The sequence below is a fragment of the Pipra filicauda genome, unplaced genomic scaffold (genome assembly GCF_003945595.2).
Source record: "Pipra filicauda isolate LSUMZ 115617 unplaced genomic scaffold, ASM394559v2 scaffold268_size1050017_pilon, whole genome shotgun sequence".
Lineage (NCBI taxonomy): Eukaryota > Metazoa > Chordata > Aves > Passeriformes > Pipridae > Pipra > Pipra filicauda.
In genome coordinates this window covers 907,762-926,548 of record NW_024104385.1, presented here as the reverse complement: position 1 = coordinate 926,548, position 18,787 = coordinate 907,762, and the positions used below count along the sequence as shown (strand labels likewise).

Here is an 18,787-nt window from a genome sequence, read left to right as displayed (position 1 = left end):
CGTGTCTTCCGGTCCGACCAGATTCACACAAAGACCGTGGGGAAACCCCAAAGTCTAGGGGAAACTTGCAGCTCTCTCCCGCAAACGAGGGGTGCGAAATCTTGTGAGATAAAATTATGGAGCAAAGTGGAGGATTTCTGTAAACAGGTTGAGCATCGAGAGCCTTTGTGCCCAGGTCGCCTTGGAAGGCGGAGGGGCGTCGGGGATGCCCGTCCCTCCCAGCTCCCCTTTCTGTGGTCTCTGACATGGTCATATCAAAGGACCTGCCGGAGAGATCTGTGCACAACCGAGTCACCGAAATTTGCGCCTGGGAATAGAGACAAAACCAGACGATACCGATATATTTGAACGGCGAAATATTGGGTGTATCTATATATGCGCGATGCCAGAGGTTTGCACAGTTTGTCTGGAAACGCCCGGAGTTGGAGGCGGAGGAAACGGAGGGGGGTTTAATATAAACCATTTGCCACTTGTCTTCAATTAGGGTCTAGAAATGTAACAAAAATAAGAAATGCCTATTTTTTTTTATCACTTGCCGTCGGGATCAAGAGGTAAACGCGGCTCCCCTGCAACGATTGCGGGGCTTCGTGTAGAAAGGGAGAGAAGAAATACAGGCGGTATTGTCGCGATGCAGGTCGGCGTGGCTCGTGTCCCGGCACACACCTCGCCGTGTTCTGCTGCTTCTCCTGGAGCCGGACCCCCGACGGGCCGCGGGACCCCCGCGGGGCTCAGGAGCGGCGAGACGGGGAGATCCGGCTCCGGGGGCCTGGGGGCTTTGCAGCGCGGCTCCCCTGAATCGGGCGTCTGAAGGTGGGCACGTTACAAGGTGGGGTGTCCTCATTTTTTTTTTCCCCAGTGCTAGCGGGGTAACCCCAAACCGCCGGGGCTTCTCCCTCTCCGGGGTGGGCAGCCACGGAACATCCTGTCACCCTGTCCCAGGCAGGTGATGGGCACCTTGGAAGCCAATACCACCGCCCGCGCCCCGATATTCCCCTCATCTTCGTGTCCATGACAAATAGAGGCAACATGAGACAGGAAAGAGGGAGGAGGGAGAGAAAGACACGCACACAATAGCCAGGCAAATTGTTAGCAACTCCGGCGTTTGGGGAAGCCGGTACTGTAACTGCGCTCTCATCAGTCACCGCTCCTGAAGTGATAGTAAAAATGCATCTAAACATGCTGCGGTGTGATATATAAAAGCACAGCGGGATGAGCTGCTTTCCAAAAAGGGACCTGGTGATTGGATATGCCTTGGCATGATTGACAAGAGCTTAGTTTGGTAAAGAGAAGACACGCAAGCTTTCACAGCGGGATTTCTTTTCTAAAATATATCACACTAGCCTTTGAAAAGCGCCGCACACTATAAGGGAAATAAGGTTGCTTTATAGTGCGCTGACATTTCTTTAAAACACAACTAAGATCAAAAAAAGAAATAAAATGTGTTCCAAACACAATGTTTTAATTAGTTTATTCTGTGCATTTGCTTTTATCTGGTGTATATATCACGGATCCCCACCCTTTAATTAAAACAACTGGCTGCCTATACAACAGCAGAGACAAATGCTTAACTTTCTCCTTTGTAGCTACAAGCAAACTCAATTTACTACGGCTTTCAGAAGAGTTTTTAAAATAAACGTCGATGCCTTGAAAGCTATCGGGGAACGGGCGAAGGTAGCGGGAAATGGCTGTTTCCTGGCTTTGGAAAGTTGAGAGGATGTGGAGTCCCGCGGGCAACCCTGCCCGCAGCCCTGCCCGCAGCGCTCACCCGCCGGCCCTGCGGGCTCACAACCCCACCGAGGGAATTGAAACGCAACGAAGGCACAGAGCTACCTTCATCTCGGAGCCGCAGCTGAAGGGCTGCGATGAGGCTTTCCGTTTGCTTGGTTGCCTTTTGGATTTCTTTTGGTTTCTCTCTCTTGCTCTCTCTCTTATTTTTCCTTTTTATTTTTTTTTTAATTTTAATTTTGGTGTGGTCCTCATCGAAAACTAGTTTGCCGCAAGCTCTCTCCCCCCGGCACTGCCCGCTCCGGGGTTGATCACTTGAGGTAGCTTTTCCACCGCCGTCTCCCCCGCCTTTGCCCGACAAGGTTCTCGTTATGGAACTGATCCTCCGGGTAGAGGAATGAAGGTCCTTTAAAAGGCATCGACTCCTTCACCCCGTGGCAAGCACATCGTTTACAGGCGTGTTAATCGTACCGCCGCTGTTCCCCGCGCCCGGGGTGCGCTCCCTGCGCGCCCGCGTCCCGCAGCGCGGGGCCTGGGGATGTTCGATAGCAAAAAATAGAAGTGAGGGTGAGACCCGCCAGGGGTCGTCTATTGGCCCGAAATGTGGGGATCTAGGCAGCAAGAGGGGAGCTGGCTCTCCCCGAAGCCCCGCAGTCACAGGCAGGGGGTGAAGCACCCTGGTGCCAATCCGGACACGGGCATGGGGGACATCTGGGCAGAAGCCTTCGCCCCCCCTCCCCGCAGCTGTGATTCACCCGCTTTGGCCCCAAAGCTTCGAGCGGGTTTTACTGGTGAAAGCAACTCCCATTGCGGGGCTGTTTAACCCGGGGAAGCGTGCGAGGGCTGAGCCCGGTTCCTCCCGGGAGCCGCGGCCGCCCAGCCCCTGCCATATCCCGTTGCGCCGGAACGGCCCGAGCCCGTCCGGGCTGCGGGCTGGAGGCGCCGTCGGAGCGCTGCATTGCCGTCGTTCACGAAGGGAATGGGGCAGGGGCGAAAGGAGCGGGAGCGGGTCAAACCCCGCAGCTCTGCGGCGGCATCGCTTCTCCCGGGGAGAAAATAAGATAAAGGAAAAAGGAACGGGCCTATCACCCCAAGGGGACCGGGGGGGGGGGGCGACGTGTCCCGGTTCGGAGGGCGAAGGGGAGCTTGGTTCTCTCCCCGATACCTTGGGGAAAATCCCTGGAGGTTGAGGGGAGAGTCGCTGGGCGATGTGGCCGGAGAGAGGGTGGCAAAAGGCGAGCAGTGGAAAATCGTCGTTTTAATTGTTTTAAAAACGTTAAATCGTTCAACACGTTGTTCCAACATATCCTCGGGGCCGGCGAAATCGTGTTCCCGTCTTTATGGGATGCTGGCTGCGGTGGACGCTCTCGGTGCCCGCTACCGGTGTGCCGGAGCCGACATTGGGTGCGTGACGCCCCCTGGGCCGGAGCCCACCTGCGGCTCCCCTCTCGGGCCCCTGCCCCACCGGTCCACCCCGCAGGCCGCCGTCGGGGCGGCACTGAGCGGCTCTGTGCCGGGGTGTCCCGGCCGGTCGCAGCTCTCAGCCCGGGGCCGCGGGGAGCGGTGGCTCCCGCTGCCGACCCTCCAGCTCCGGGCTATGCCCAGTGCTGGGGGAGAAGAACTGGAAGCGAGAGTAAATCCCACGTTCTCCCCTGGGGCTCCTGGCAATGGAAAGAGCCCCGACACAACTCAGAGTGTCCCCGCAGTCGCCCCAATGACCTGCTGCAGGCTGGAGGGTGTCCCCAGGACGGGCTCCCCTGGAGCTCGGCAGCTCCCCGAAGATGACCCTCGGCAGCTAGAGACCGGTGTTTAGGGCCCGTGGGGGTGCCGGTTCAAGCGAGGCGATTTGCCCCCGGGGAGCGCGTTTGTTACGGGAGTTTACACCTGCTGTGAGGTCCCGGGGAGAGAAGGGCGGGCCCGGGGACGGGCTGGGGCCGCGTTGATGACAGGGACAGAGCCCCACGTCCGCCGGCTGCCCCATCCTCCGCCTAAGGGGCAGGATCCGGAGGACCCGTCCACGTCCGGACAGGGGCGCGGGGCAGCTCCGGGGGGTCTCGGCGGCCGTCGGGGCCGGTCCCGGCCGCTCCGCAGCGCCGCCTCGTGCCCGGCCCCGCAACGGGCCCCGCCGGAGCCGCCCCCGGACGGGCAGGGGCGGAGGCGGCTCCCGCAGCCCCGCTCCCGGGGTCGGCGGACTGCCTGGGGGGGGCGGACGAACTGGGGCAGGGGCTCCTCCGGGGCTCCGGGGACAACCCCTCCTGCCCTTCCCCTCCCGTTATCCCGATCGGCTCCTCCTGCAAGTCAAATCCCAACTCAGCACGGCGGGGCATCTCCGTCCCACTGGTGCTCGCCCTCGGGTGGGGAGGGTCTGCTCAGCCCCTCCCGGCCGCCGGGGAAAGGCCCGGGGCAGGAGGGGGGCGCGTACTCCGGGTGCGGGCTCGGAAACAGCCGGGGCGCGGGGGCAGCGGCCTCGGCACGCTGGGGAAGGGGCGGCTCTGCCCCGGCAGCCGATGCTGGGCTGGCGGCTCCCGAGGCCGGGATGCCTACCCGGAGCCCGGGGCTTGCGGTTGCCCCTCAGGGCTCAGTCACGCAGAAAGGCTGACTAAAGTCTGTGTCCCCCGCAAGAGTGGGACAATAGAGCCACCCTCCGGGTCACAGGTCACCTCCTCGCTGATTGAGATATTCGCCACTTCCCCCCCACTCCCTCTGCTCCTCGGAGGCGCGGGGGGATATCAAGGGGGCGGCCGGTGGGTGAGGATGCTCTCGGCCGGGCCGGGGTGCCGAGACCCCGGCTTCCCCCTCTGTCCGCTCCCGGGTCTGCACCGTGTCTCCTACTAATGGCTTTGGGGGGAGGGGGTCAGGGGTGGGCGTTTCCTCCTTCCAGAGGGTGGCCTTCCCGGGATCACTCCGGTGCGTGGCCACCCCAAGGTGCACGGAGCGGCCCCGGTTCCCCTCAGGGCTGCGACCTCCGCTGTCTCCTGCCCCTGGGTTTGCCTCGGCCCCATAGGAGCGACAGGAGCTAATTTATTCTGCAGCGCTTCGAACTGGTCCTCGGAGTGTTTTTTTCACTCGCTTCCGAGCCCGACGCGTACTTCCCACGCCGCTGAACGGTGATCTTTATTTTTTGGGGGGGAACTTCTCCCCATCACCACCAAACATGTGACAAACTCTGGTCCGTGGGCGAGGGTGCCAGTGCCGGCCCGGCTCCCCGAGCTGCAGGATGGAGCCTGCTGACACCTACATTTCCTCACCACTTAGGTCTTTCTGCCTGCCTCCGTCTGGCCTTTGATATTCCTCGTCCCCTCCCCTTGCCGAAGTTCAGACCTGTTTACTCCAGCCCGTATCTCTGAAGTTCAAATGTACATGTGCTTCCCCCTCCGCTGAGTGACAGCTACAATGGAAATGTCTCGTTCGCTCCTGGTTTGCATATAATTACACCGGAGATGCAATATGTTTATGGCAGGAGAAAAACTACTTGTCTTTACGCTTGTTAGGGATATTCATTTAACCGCGATATAGTGCGCTTTAAAAGCTCTTTAGGGCGGATGGAATATTCCTCTCGCCGCCGCCGGCTCGCAGCTCGGCGCGGGGGATTTCTGTTGCTGTTATCCCGGGTTTGTTTTGCCTTTTCCTCGCGCCCTCGGTGAAAGGGACGAGGGAAATCCATGGAGCAACCGACCTCCCACTCCTAGGGCCGTTGCCGAAACTTCACCTGTCCCTGCCCCGCTGAGAATTCCGCTGTAACGAGTGGGCACCCATTGGGGACCGTGTTTTCCTCCTGCGCTGCAGGGCCCAGACCCTGCGGTCTTCTCCGTGGCGAGGCTCCCCGCACCGTGGCGAGGTGCTCGGACGGGGCAGTGTTAAGTCCAGGAGTCCCTGGGCCAGGACAGCACCGGGGGGACCCTGGTCCAGGGAGGTCCGGGTCCACCGCCTTGCGGGACACGGACGGGAGCCGAGCACCGGCGGGGCTCTGGGCGCGGAGGGACCCGCACAGCTTTCCAGGGGTTTTACGTTTTTGTAGCTGATACATTCCGAAATCAACCAAAGGAAAAAAAAAAAAAAAAAAAAAAAAAAAAAGGAAAAAATAGGCGGTGGAGGAGAATTACACGATATCTGTTCTTGACGTAAAGCAGGGGGGTCTTTCTCCGCCTTTCCCTCGCGTTGGGAGCACGGCGGGAGAAAGGAGCCTGCGAGACTACTTTTTCGGTTGTTGTTGTTTGCACGTTTGCAATTGAGATAGATTTAAAAAGGGGGAAGATGCGATGTTCTCCATGTTCTGGAAAATAAATTGAGTTCGGCCAGAAATACGCTGAATAAAAATGGAATGTACTGAAGTGGTAAAGTAAATACAAAATATATTTTATATATATATATGTATATATATAAATTCCGAACGCACGGGGGGAGGGGAGTGGAAATCATAGGCTATACCGACAGTCCCTTAAAAAAAAAATAAACACATTTTATGGAATTTTTGGTCCCCGAGCTGGCAAATTCCAGTCAGGAAGCGATGGGATGTAAGTAGTGCCTGTACGCTGGTGCGGATGCTACCGGGTGCACACGCTCAGGCAAAGTTGGCAGAGAAGAAACGGGAAACGTATAAAAAAAGATTTATAGGTTAACTGATGTAGCCCGATCCGCACAGTACACAGCAGGCAAGGCAGGGCTGTAACCACCAAACCCTCCCGATACGGCGAGTCCTCGTCCAAAGCTACGACCACTTCTTTTTATCCCCCCAGCCCCAAGCCCCCGGGATGTTTTTCCCGAAGCCCCGCGGTCCCGCCGTTGCCGGCGCGCGGGGATTTTTCCAGGCGAAAAAACCAACTCAATTTTAATTTTTTTTTTTTTTTTTTTTTTTAAATGTTCTCCCGCCGTGGAGCCACGCTCACTCCTTCTCTCCGAGCTGGAGTGTTTCCTTCCCCAGCACACCCCCCAAGCCGGCCGGGGCAGCCGCAGTCCCGCTTGGTGTGGGCACCTGGGCGGGCACCGCGGCCCCGGCGCCGCCGCCCTCGGCCCGGCCCGGGCCCGGCGCGTCCCATTAGGGACAGACAACACACAATGCCACACGTGAGGCCTCTGCACAAGCAGGGGTCAGTCGCCCTCGGTCGCCCCAGGTCGGCGACTTCAGAAGCGCTGCCCTCCCCCGTGCTCAGCTGACGGGATAATTGAATTATGTCCCCCCCCCCCCCTTTTTTTCCCTCCTTTATTTCTATTTCTTTCCCCCCTCCTTTTTTTTTTTTTTTTTTTTTTAATTGAGGGGTTTGTTGTTGTCGAGAAAACCCAACACGTGCGGAAGGTAATTAATGACCGCGCCGGAGCCCTCCGGAGATAGGCAGGTAGAGCCTCAGCGGAGCAGCGAGGGGGGTGCGTGGCCTCACCCCGCCGTCCCCGGGGTCTGTAGGTCGGTGCCCTGGTATCCCCGGCCATGTCCCGGCTTCCCCGCGCCCGAATTCCTGGACGAGCCGCGGAAACGGCTACGATCCTGCAGGGCCCCCCACTCCCGCCTAACAGCCGCGGGGTGTAGCGGGGGGAGCCGCGAAGGCGGCCCCGGCCCCCCCGGCGGGTCCCCCCCGGGCGGGTCCCCGCGCTCCCGCCTCCTGTTGTGCTGCGATCGTGCACTAACGGCAGCGAGGGACTCACCTTCCAACTTTGGGACTGTTCTTGGCGGCTGTGGCCTGGGAAATTTGAGTGTTTGACGGGCACTGGTGTTACCTCTCGGGGAGATTTTATATCGGTGGCTTTTTTCCCCCCTTTCTTTCCTTTTTTTTTTTTTTTTTTTTTTTTTTTTTTTTTTTTTTTTTTTTTTTTTTTTTTTTTTTTTTTTTTTTTTCCGCTCCCTGCAAACCCTAAAATAAAGAAGGCGAAGCCTTTCCCGGGGCTGATTGGGGGTAAGGATGTGAAAGGGCCGCGGTTATAAAGCGCTGCTTGAAGCGGGCTCTCAATGCGTCTCTGAACTTGATCAGATTTTACGTTTCCTGCAGAGAGCCGGCGGCGAGCCTGAGACCTGCCCAATAGCCAGACTTGGGGGCTCAGCAAACCTCAGGATATTACAATTACAGCCATCTTTCTTTCTGCCTTTTATTTCCACTCTTGCTCCCCATAGTTCTTTGCAAGTGCTTTCCAGAACAGAAAATGAGTGGATTTATAGCGCTGTCTGCAACTGATAATTATTCCAAGGCAGAACGTTGCCTTTGCAAAATAAAATTAAAAAGAAAAGAAAAAGAAAAAAAGGAAGGAAAGGAAAAAAAGGAAAGGAGGAAAAAAAGGAAAGGGAAAAAAAAAGCAGAGGAAAAAAGGAAAGAAATAAAGAGAGAGCGGAGAAAACCGAAAAGATAAATGAGTGTAGAAAAAAAACCGGCTCAGGAGCCGCCGTTCTGGGCACGGCTCGGCGGGTCGGCGGGGAGCGGGGGACGGAGCCCCGCTGTCCGCGGAGCGGGGTGTGACCCCCCTCCCGGTCCCCCGACGGGAGCGAGGGGGGACAGAGGGGGCTGGGCTCGGCCGGCGGGGGGACCCCGGCCCGGTCACGCCGCGCCCCCGGGGCTGGGGGGCAGGAGCGGGCTCTCCCCACGCTCAGCCGGTAAACATAAAAGCAAATAGAAAAATAAAATTAAAAAAATAATAATTAAAACAGAAATTAAAGTGGAAACAGCTCCGGCTTTATCTCGTGGGTTTTTTTTTTATTTTATTATTACTATTATTATTTCGTTTTTGAATCAACGCGGCGGCTTTTCAGAGGGGCTTTTACGCTTCCCCGCCGCGCAGCCCGGGGCAAGCGTCCCGCACGGCGCGGGGCGGCGCTGGGAGGGCACGGCGGCGGGACACGCGAGGAGGGGGCGGCGGGGCCGGGACGGGGGGACACGTAGGGAGCGGGGGCACCGCGGGGCTCCCGCCGCCCCCCGGGCCCGTCCCGCGGCCCCCCCTCACCGCCCCCGCTCTACCTGCGGGGCGCCCAAGCCCAATCAGCGGCGGCGGCGGCGCGGGGCGCGTGCCAATCAAGCGCGGCGCGGCCAATGGCGCGGCGGGCGGCGGGTCAGGTGACCGGCGGCGCGCGGCTCCCCATTGGCGCGGCGCGGCCTGGCCCCGGAGTTGGTTTTATGTGCGAGGCGCGGGCGGGCGCCCCGTCAGTGCCCCGACGGCGCCGAGCCGGAGTGCGGCCGCGCTGCGCCTCCTCGCCCTGCTGCGCCGCCCTGCCCGGCCCGGCCCGGCCCAGTCCGGCCCGGCGCGGGGGGCGGGCGCCTCTGGGGGCGGGTGGCTGTTTTGGCGCTGGTTGTTGGGTTTTTTTGTTGTTGTTGTTTTGGTTTCGGCCGGGGGGTGCTTGCCTCGCTGCCCGCCCGCGGCCGCGCTTGCCCGCAGCGGGGGGGTGGGGGGGTACGTTTTGGGGTGGTTTTGTACTTTTTTGGGGGCGGGCGGGAGGAGGAGGAGGGGGGGCGGGCAGGCTGCCGCCGCGCCGACGGCCCCGCGCCCATGACGATGCTGCTGGACGGAGGGCCGCAGTTCCCGGCGCTGGGGGTGGGCGGCTTCGCGGCGCCCCGGCACCACGAGATGCCGGGTCGCGACGCCGCCGCTGCCGGTATGGGGCTGGGCCCCTTCGGGGACTCCTCGCACGCCGCCGCCTTCAAGCTGAACGCGGCCCCGCACGACCTCGCCGCCGGGCAGAGCTCGGCGTTCACGCCGCAGGCGCCGGGCTACGCCAGCGCCCTGGGCCACCACCACCACCACCACCACGCCGGCCAGGTGCCCTCGTACGGCGGGGCCGCCGCTTTCAACTCCACACGCGACTTTCTGTTCCGCAACCGCGGCTCCGGCATCGCGGACGCCGCCTCCGGCACGGCGCAGCACGGGCTCTTCGGCGGCTCCCCCGGCGGCTTGCACGGCCCCGGCGGCATCCCGGACACCCCGGGATACCTGCTCTTCCCGGGGCTCCACGAGCAGAGCCCGAGCCACACGTCCCCCAACGGGCATGTGGACAACGGGCAGATGCACCTGGGGCTGCGCGGGGACCTCTTCGGGCGGCCGGATCCCTACCGGGCCGTCTCCAGCCCCCGCACGGACCCTTACGCCGGCGCCCAGTTCCACAACTACAACCACATGAACATGAATATGGGCATGAACGTGGCGGCCCACCACCACCACCATCACCACCACGGCCCCGGGGCTTTCTTTCGGTACATGCGCCAGCCCATCAAGCAAGAATTGTCCTGCAAGTGGCTCGACGAGAGCCAGCTCAGCCGGCCCAAGAAGAGCTGCGACAGGACTTTCAGCACCATGCACGAGCTGGTGACCCATGTCACCATGGAGCATGTCGGAGGGCCGGAGCAGAACAACCACATCTGCTACTGGGACGAGTGTCCGCGGGAAGGCAAGTCCTTCAAGGCGAAATACAAACTGGTGAACCACATTCGGGTGCACACGGGCGAGAAGCCCTTCCCCTGCCCCTTCCCGGGCTGCGGCAAGATCTTTGCCCGCTCCGAGAATCTCAAGATTCACAAGCGGACGCACACAGGTAAGGCCCGTGTCCATGTGTCTTTCCCACCCGGGACGCGGGGCTTTGTGGGGCTCCGCGGGGCTGCGGGGACGGGCCGGCCGAGCGCGGGGTGCGCGGCGCTGCCGCCGCTCTCGGCCTTCTGCGCGCCTCTGCAGAGGGAACCATAGAAATGCTAATGAAATCTCATTTTCGGTGACTTCCGCTCCTTTTTTTATTTTATTTTTAGGCCTGATTGGCATCTATCCTAATTAAATCAGCGATACTTTTGTCAAAGTATTTTTATTTGCAGCCCTGAGTTTCCTTCAGCCCTCCCGCACGGGTGGAGGGGAAGAGAGGGGGAAGGCTGGAAGCAAACGTATTTTGGCTTGTATCCTGGAGTACGTCTTGTAAAGCTGTCCGAGCCGCTGAATTTATCTCGGGTCTTCTCCCTCTCCGAGCTCGCCCAGCCGCCTTCCCTGCCGGAGCCCAGCGTGGGCCTGGCGGGAGGTGAGTTAAAAGTAACGAAGGCTGATCCAAATTTACCCAACACGTAACGAACCTTTCTGTCCATCTTCCCCTTCTTCATTTGTTGTGGTGCTTGTGCATCCCTAAGGCGGGGTGAGCGGGGCAGATGTTGTCCTGGGAGGAGGCAGGTGGGGATGGAGCGGGGAACGGCCCGCCTTCACCCTCTCTAAATTTCACAGGTGAGAAGCCTTTCAAGTGCGAGTTTGAGGGCTGCGACAGGCGCTTCGCCAACAGCAGTGACAGGAAGAAACACATGCACGTCCACACCTCGGACAAGCCCTACATCTGCAAGGTGTGCGACAAATCCTACACCCACCCCAGCTCACTTAGGAAACACATGAAGGTAAATCACCCCAGTGCTCCAGTCCTTTCCTCCCTGAGCAGGGATGCTGAGCCGCTGCTGTGCTCAGGGCTCATTTCCCTGGAGCAGGGCAGAGCTGAGCTCCGTGCTCCTGGCATGGCCCAGGCAGTCCCCAGTGTCTGGGCCGTGGCTGGAGCACAGCCCGGGGAAATGGCGTAGTTTCTTTTTGTGCTCCCACTGGTGCAAGTGCTGCCTGGTTTGCAGAGTGTGGCTTGGTGCTGGAAGGCCGTGCAAGTGCAACCTGGCCTGTGGCTGCAGGCCCCCATGCTGGGACACGGCAGCCCCTGTGCTGGGATGCTGCAGCCCCCCATGCCAGGATGCTGCAGCCAAATGCCCAGGAGCCGAGGCAGGCATTTGCTGCTGGTGCTCAGTGGCCAGCCAGGCATGAACCGCCTGATTGCCGGGCACGGCCGAGCTGCTGGACCACATTGTCCCTCTTGCATGGAGGAACACCCCAACCTGGCTGAGCAAGGTGGTGGGGACCCTGAGCTCGCTCCCATCTCTGCCTCTTGGTTTTAGGTGCACGAATCCCAGGGGTCGGACTCTTCCCCTGCAGCCAGTTCGGGGTACGAGTCCTCCACCCCCCCTGCGGTGGGCTCCGCCGGCAGTAAGGACTCCACTAAAACGCCGCCGGCCGCCCTGCAGAGTAACCCCAGCCACAACCCTGGACTGCCCCCCAATTTTAATGAGTGGTATGTGTGAAGGCAGCTGCTGCCCGGCCACAGACTGGACCAAATGCATTGGGAACGAGGAAAAAAAAAAGGACAAACCAAGCCAACTGCAGCTCGCTCCCATGGAAATGGAGTTTCCACACCGACGACCGCATAGGGCTACACCTAGTTAACTGCCAGGATCCAGAGGGGGGGTCTTTTATTATTATATTATAATTATTACTATTTTTTTGCAAGCCCAGACGCTGGACTAGCCATGTCCTTTTCTCAGGATTAGATTTCTTTTTTTTGTTGTCATTTTTTTCAGTCGCAATCGTTTCTTTGATTTTTTTTTCCCCCCTCCTTGCCTGAGTCCTCCTTCTGCCAATTCCCCACTATTTTTTTATTCCTAATTTGTTTTGTTTTTCCTTCTTTCGGTGGGATGTTGACATGAGGATGAAAATTCTCCTTCGCCTTAGTGGTGATTGTTTAAACTTACAGTCTTAAACCGTGCCAAAGTCCTGTTATGTCTTGAACTTTCCTTTCTAGCTCTCCTGCTGCTTCTTTCTCTGATCTCCTCTTTCTCCTTCTCTCTCTCCAAGCATTACACTTGTGAATGTATTCTCGTCTGATGGGGTCGGTCAGTATTTTTCAGGATGAGGATGTGGTGTTTATTCTGCCCAGATTGTGACGTTTAGTATAACAGTTGCCTTTTTGTAATAACTTTTTTTGTAAATACATACCCATGATGCCATATTTATCGTTCGTAATTTAATTATTGATACAAAGTGCCGGGAACTGAACAATATTTATGGGGGAGAAAAAATTGTTTTCTAACAAAAAAAATACAAACAAAAAAAATTCCAACTCTGTACAGCTTTTGGTTATAACTGCTTTAGCATTAAAAGTTTATTGTTTTGGAAAGAGCCGTTTTTGACCTCCTCCGGGGGACGGGGCAGCCGCGGGTGCCGTCGCGGGCCCGGTTGGCGCTGCCGCCCGGGCCGGGCCGTTGTTTTCGAGCTGGCGATGCCGGGTGAAGCCGCCTCCTCGCCGCCGCTCTTTTCTCGTGTCCCTTTGTCCCCGCCCTCCGCCGCCCGGCAGTTTCGCTCCCCCGCCACCTTCCCGAGCGGACCGATCTCGGGGCGCGGCGCCGCCGAGGGAGAGGAGCGCCGGGGGCAGCGGGGCCGCCTCGACGGGGAGGTCCCGACGGTGAGTACCGGGGCGGCGCAGTGCCCGGCGCCGCTTGGATGTAGCGCTGGGATGTGGGGGCCGGCCAACCTTGCGGGACCGGCACCGGGCTGCATGCCGAGGGGGGACCGGGGCGACCTCGCGGTGGGCAGGACTTTCTCCGTTATCGTCTGGTTTGTTTTGTTTTCCTTTATTTCTGACTAGGATGTGGAAAAACCTCCCCGTCCTCAGGAGGAAAAGGGGTCGAGCGGAGACATCTCATCCGAGAAACTTCTCTGGCGCCACACAGGAGCTCCAAGCAACCAGAGAGACGGTGGAAACCATCCCTCCCCGGCAAACCTCTGTGTCCCGGTGGCCCCGGCGGGCCGGACGGAGGTGCCGCAGGGATACTCAGGTCCTCCCGCCCCGGCGGAGCGCGACCGGTGCTCCCCTCCAGCGCGGCCAGCCCGGGCGTGCGGCTCCGCAGCTGCATCCTCCCTCCGATCCGCACCTCCCCTGACCGGGGGAGACCCCAGACAGGCCCCCTCCTGAACTTGACTGGGGGCACAGGGGAAGGCCGGGGTGGCCCATCCCCTCCTGCCTGCCGCAGGGGCCGCTCGGGCGAGTAACCCGCGGAGCCTTGCATGCTTTAAAATTCACGTTTGAACAAATCTACCCTCTCCTTTTTCCCAAGGAAAAAAAAAAGGGGGGGAAAAAAAGGTTTCTCGCACAGGAGAAAGGTGAATCGCAGCCTCTGCAGCTGCACATCTAAAAAAAAAAATAAAAAATAAAATCCCTCCAGCTCCTCACTGGCAACTTAAAATAGTTCCCTTCGAGGTGTCCCAGCTGGACATGGATCTCTGCTTCTTTTTTGCTGTGAAGTCTTTCTCTCGCTGTGCGCAGAGCCGAGCCCGGGGCTGGACGCGGAGCGCTGCCGGCCCGGGCCCTTCCCGGGGGGCGAGCGGGGCCACCCCGCCCCGCGGCGGGCGAGGAGCAGCGGAGCCGCCGGGCGCCGTCGGGTTTTCCTCGGACACCCACCTGGGTTGCGTCTGCGTCGCTCCGGACCGCGCCAGGCTTGGAAACGTGCCGGTAGGCTCGGTTTCGTTACTGCTTTGCTCGGACCCGGGGAGGCGCGGGGCGCGCAGGGCTCCGCGGGGGCGCAGGGCTGGCGACGGCTGCTGCTGTCGGTCCCCGAAACGCCGTCCCAGAGTGGGGGGCTCTGCTGTGGCCGGGGTTGTCCTTTCTGGCTCCGCAGTGGCTCTGGCTGGTTCCCGGGGCCCTCGGGCCGTGCTGGCGTACTTGCCCTCCTGCCTGCCCCCGCAGTTGCTTCCTTCCTTTGACTGGCAGCACTGCCCCTGCCATTTCTATTGCCAGGAATTAAAACCAGCATCCTGGCTCATTTGGCTTCCCCTGCGTCCCCAGTCAGTCCCCCACCCTGGGACCTCCCCATCCAGGCAGGGCTCGCTACCAGTATGAGGAAGAGTGGAGCAAACTGTTGATTGTACCCCACTGAGGTCCAGGGTCCCCCCATCCCACTCTGCAGCCCCCCCCAAAATGGGGCGTGGATGGGCAGGTGCAGCTGGGGTGGGTGTGTGTGTGGTATGGGATGAAGGAGTGGATTTGGGATGGATGCAAAAAGGGCTGAGGGCCTCTTTGGCTCTGAAATGCTTGCAAAGCACAGAGTTCAGCACCAGCACCGTGAGGTGGGGCAAGAAGGCCATGTCCCTCAAGCATGGTACACTGTGCTGGTGGGTGCTGCTGGCCCTGAGACTTTGGGGATGAAGGCCAGGGAAGAGCTGTCTCACCCTGCACCTGAGTCCTCAGCTCTCATGGTCAAATAAAAAGGGCTTTTCTGTAAAAAGAAGCAAAAAGTCTCTGTTCCTCACCCGTGCTAATTGCAGGGAGATACAGAGAGTCCCGGAGTGGGAAAGGTCCTTTTTCCCAGATTTGTTAGGCTGGTTTTGTGAGCTGGGGAGAGACGGCTCGTGATTTTCAAAGCCAGGGCCTGGCAATGGGGACCTGTGGGCATTCCCTGTGCTCACAGCTTGGACAAAAGCGTTACTGAGCCAGCAGGGCAGAACAACGCTGGCAGGGCAGGTGCCATGTTAGCGCAGCTTTTAGTGTGTCATAATAATGGGACTTGTGTCACACCCCAGAAAAATCCCAGGACTGGTCACAAAAAGGGGACGTATTCTGCTGTCCTCTTCCAGACTGGCAGTTCCCTTGAAGTTGCTGTGCTTGCTTGTATGAGCAGGATTAGGTGGATTTGTCCCCACATAAACAGAACTCAGGATGGTTTCCTAAAAGGGGTAATGTTGATTCATTGTGCTATAACGAATCTAAGCAGAGGCAGGCGATGAGCTGGAGCCATTCCTTCTCTACCACGCTTTATGAGCCATGAATATTTTGATTCCTTTGGTGTCATTGTTTTTGCATATCTGTCTCTGTGTCTGGTGTAATTCTCTGAAAAGAATATTTTTTTTTTCAAGCTTTGTGCGTGCCATTAGCAGCTAGTGGTTGCACACACTGTGAAGGCAGAGTCCTGAAGGCATTTTGATCAGGTTGTGTTCGAGTATCTCAGCGTTTTGACACCAGGAATTAAGTTCCTATAGTAACTCTGTTGGCTGTAAAGCTCCAAAGCAGTGGATAGGGTGTAGTATTCTGTGTTTGCGTTTTATTTTTTTAATATAATGTTCCCAGATTAAAAACACCACACACTAACCCTTCTCCTCTTTTAGCTGAGCCTAACTTTCACGACTGTTTCATAAACCATCCCTGTTATTTATGCTGTTAGTATGATCAGCTGTAAGGAAAATATTTCTGCGGAGGTGCACTCTTGGTTTGTAAAAGTAAAACTCCAGAGAAAACTAATATTCTTTGAGAAATCTAGTTTTATTATAGAGTGTCCAGAAGGAAACAGTTCGTAACGTACTGACTACTCTGTACATCCCCTGAACTAAAATGTTTGGTTAACCTTTCTATGCCATTTGTATGGGATAAAAACATAATTTATGTCTTGCAAGTGCCTGCTCACCTGAACGTAACTGCAAGCAGTAAAAATACTTTTGTAAGAGCTTACAGTGGTGAGAATGGCAAAGCAAGGACCTGCCCTGCAGACTTGAGTGGAGGCTGTTTAGGATGGCTTTGCAGACATCTGTTCTGCAGTAGTCGTGAAAAAACCCTCTGCAGGATCCGGGGGAGGCACTTGACTAAGGAGGCACAGGTATATTTTAATATTAAGATGCTAATTTTATTCTCAGTAAAGAAGGTTGTGTGCTGCTTAGGTTTTCTTTTAGCCGACACTTCAGTAGTGTTTCTCCATTTCAAATGTTCGTGTGAAAAGAAACTTTATTAAAAAGGGCTGGGGAAAAAAAAAAAAAGAGTTTAGCTGAATGATTTTGTTTTGGCAACTTGTTCAATAGTGGCAGCTTTGAAATCGCCAAAGCTCGACTTTGAAATGGTTGAATGGCTGATACGTGAAGTTTCTGTTGAGGGAGACCCAGCCTGCACGCTGGGGATTTTTTCCTGTGCATGCTGAGCGAGGTAGCCTGACCTGGGACATTGGGGAAACTTGGAGAGGGGAAAAGTCACCGGTGGTCCTGCTGGCTGGGAGGAGGCTGGGGAAGCTGCAGACGCTTAATGGCGAGGATCATAAAGGATACATGCAGAATAGGGCTATTCCCTTGTTTTTGCTGTTTTTCAGAGCATCATATAATCCCAGTTTAGGCCTGTGCTAGTCCTGCAGCTACAAAATGGCTCTTAGTGAGGTTTTGGGGCACTTGGTGTGGTGGAGCAAGGGGCTGGGCAGAGATTCCGAAGCTTTCCAGGAGGCTTTGCCCTACCTGGCTTCCAGTACCTCCATCTCTGTTGTTCAGGCAGAAACTGGTCTGTGGGCAGGACAAAAGTGGAACATCGTCAGGGTTTGGTGTGGGGGTAAAAGGTGTGTTGCTCTGCAGCCTGTGCCGGGACTGTGCCCCAGCAGGTGCCGGGTGTCACCGCTCCCTGTGCTCCAGAGGGAGCTGGGTGGGATTTTGGAGCAGAAATGAGTGTTGGGCTTTATTCACAGGCGGATACCTTTAGCTGGGAGGGTCACAGCAGGGGAGAAAACACTGGGATTTTGGTTTCTGCTAGCCATGGGCTCGCTGTATTTGTATACCACAGAGAATAACCACTTTGGAAAATGTACCTCCAGCCAGAAAGGCTCAAGAGGCAGTGCGTTAGCATATAGTCTTTGCTTTAAATAAAATCACCCACTTATTTATATCATCTTTAAATTCCCCTCAGTTTCAGTAAGACATTATTTCAGTGCAAAATCTGGTGTTTGTATTTTTTTTAAAGTAATTTTTTTCTGCTTTCTGTAGTTTACATAGCATGATTCTTCTGTTTTGAGCAAGAAGATATTGTTTTTTCATTCACTTTTTTCCTTATTTTAATTTTTTCCTGTTTATTCTTTAGCTGTGTTAATAGAATGACATTGAATTTAAGCTTTCCACCCCTTCAGTGTGTTCTTACTGAAAATAAACATTTTTTTTTGTTTGCATTTAGCACCCTATTAAATCCATGGACTTGAACTTCTCAGGGATTATTGATAAACTCAAGAGAAAAGTAAAGCTTGTGTTGAGATTGGTGAAACTCCTTCTTAACTATAGGAAAAATCTTAATTTGCACTTAAATATTATATTTAATTAAAAGAAAAATCTTTGTGCAGCAGATGGTGTGACTGAAGTTTCTCTGACGCATGTAGAGTGCAGAATTTGCAAGGACTGGACTCTGGTCGCTCACTGGTACAAGGGCTCCTGGTGCTGAGGAAGGCAGATGTTCCCCAGAATACTCATTTTCCCCAAAATATTTACTTTTACTAGAAAGAAGATGCTGCAAGAATGTACTGAAACTGCCAATCATAAATATTTAAAAATCATGTTCCAGGCACACTTGTAATGGACTTGCTCAATTTTACAAGATTATGAAAGGAAAAGAAAGTAGACAATTTTTTTCTTTTTCTGCTGTTTTTTTTAAGTGCTGTGAGCCTCACTGTCCAGATTTTATTTTGCCTCTTTTTTCTTTTTTTTTTTTTTTTCTTTTGGTGACACCTACAAGGCTAAAGGGGCATATATTTGTGTTTTAAAGTGGAGCTCAAATTTTTGTGTAATTTCATGATTCTAGAGCTTGACTTACATTTTTTAAAATGAGGCTATTTGCCAGTATTGTAACAATTGACAAAACTGCAGCAGTAAAATATATATTTAATTTTTAATCTTGCAGAAGTATTTTAAAATAATACAGTAAGTGGAGTGATTTGCCTTAATGGCTTAGCACCACTTATTTTGTTTTTAAAATGAGATACCAATGTATCATTGCAATCTGCTCCTTTTTTTCTGTTTCCTTTTCATTCTTTGCTGATGCAGAAAACAGGCAAAGGACCAAAGGAGTTGAAACTGCCCCTCGAAGACCCTCCCTGTACCTTCAGGAGGACACTGGACTGAAATTAAAATAAAACTTCTCTGTTGCTGAGGACTTGATTTCAGAGGAGTTCCCTGACCCTTTCAAAAACCTTAAGTTGTAAATGTTTAAAAAAAAAAAAGGAGAAGAAAATTTAAAAAAAATTTAAAACATTAGCTCCTTTTTTAAATTATGAGGTGACATAGGGAATTTTAAGAATTATGATTTGATAAAGAACTTATTGGGTCTCCAGCTGTGGGGCCGAGCTCTGCCAGCCTCGCCTCGCAGCCGTGGTCTCTCTGAATGTTTAATACACCAGAATGAGCCCTGCAAGCTATGCCATGATGTCTGTAGTCAGAGGACAGAGAAGAGTACAGTGGGCTCTTCTAAGCCTAGTAGTCCCAGTCTCAGGCTGTGAAATTTATAACTCAAACTCGAGAAATTTGTAACACAAACTTG

The 18,787-nt window shown here is 55.6% G+C and overlaps 1 protein-coding gene across 6 annotated transcripts in view; it reads left to right on the top strand.

The window, feature by feature from the left end:
- The first annotated feature begins 9,146 nt into the window (after positions 1–9,146).
- ZIC3 (Zic family member 3) overlaps positions 9,147–18,787 on the top strand; it is a 64,930-nt gene continuing 55,289 nt past the window's right edge. For 3 of the 6 annotated variants that reach the window (XM_039382402.1, XM_039382405.1, XM_039382404.1), the window contains exons 1-3: positions 9,147–10,225; positions 10,891–11,054; positions 11,592–13,978. In XM_039382402.1, the coding sequence (XP_039238336.1) occupies positions 9,187–10,225; positions 10,891–11,054; positions 11,592–11,774 (1,386 nt within the window). In that variant the 5' untranslated portion in view covers positions 9,147–9,186 and the 3' untranslated portion in view covers positions 11,775–13,978. The other 3 variants (XM_027714623.2, XM_039382403.1, XM_039382406.1) reach the window with 3 other exon arrangements.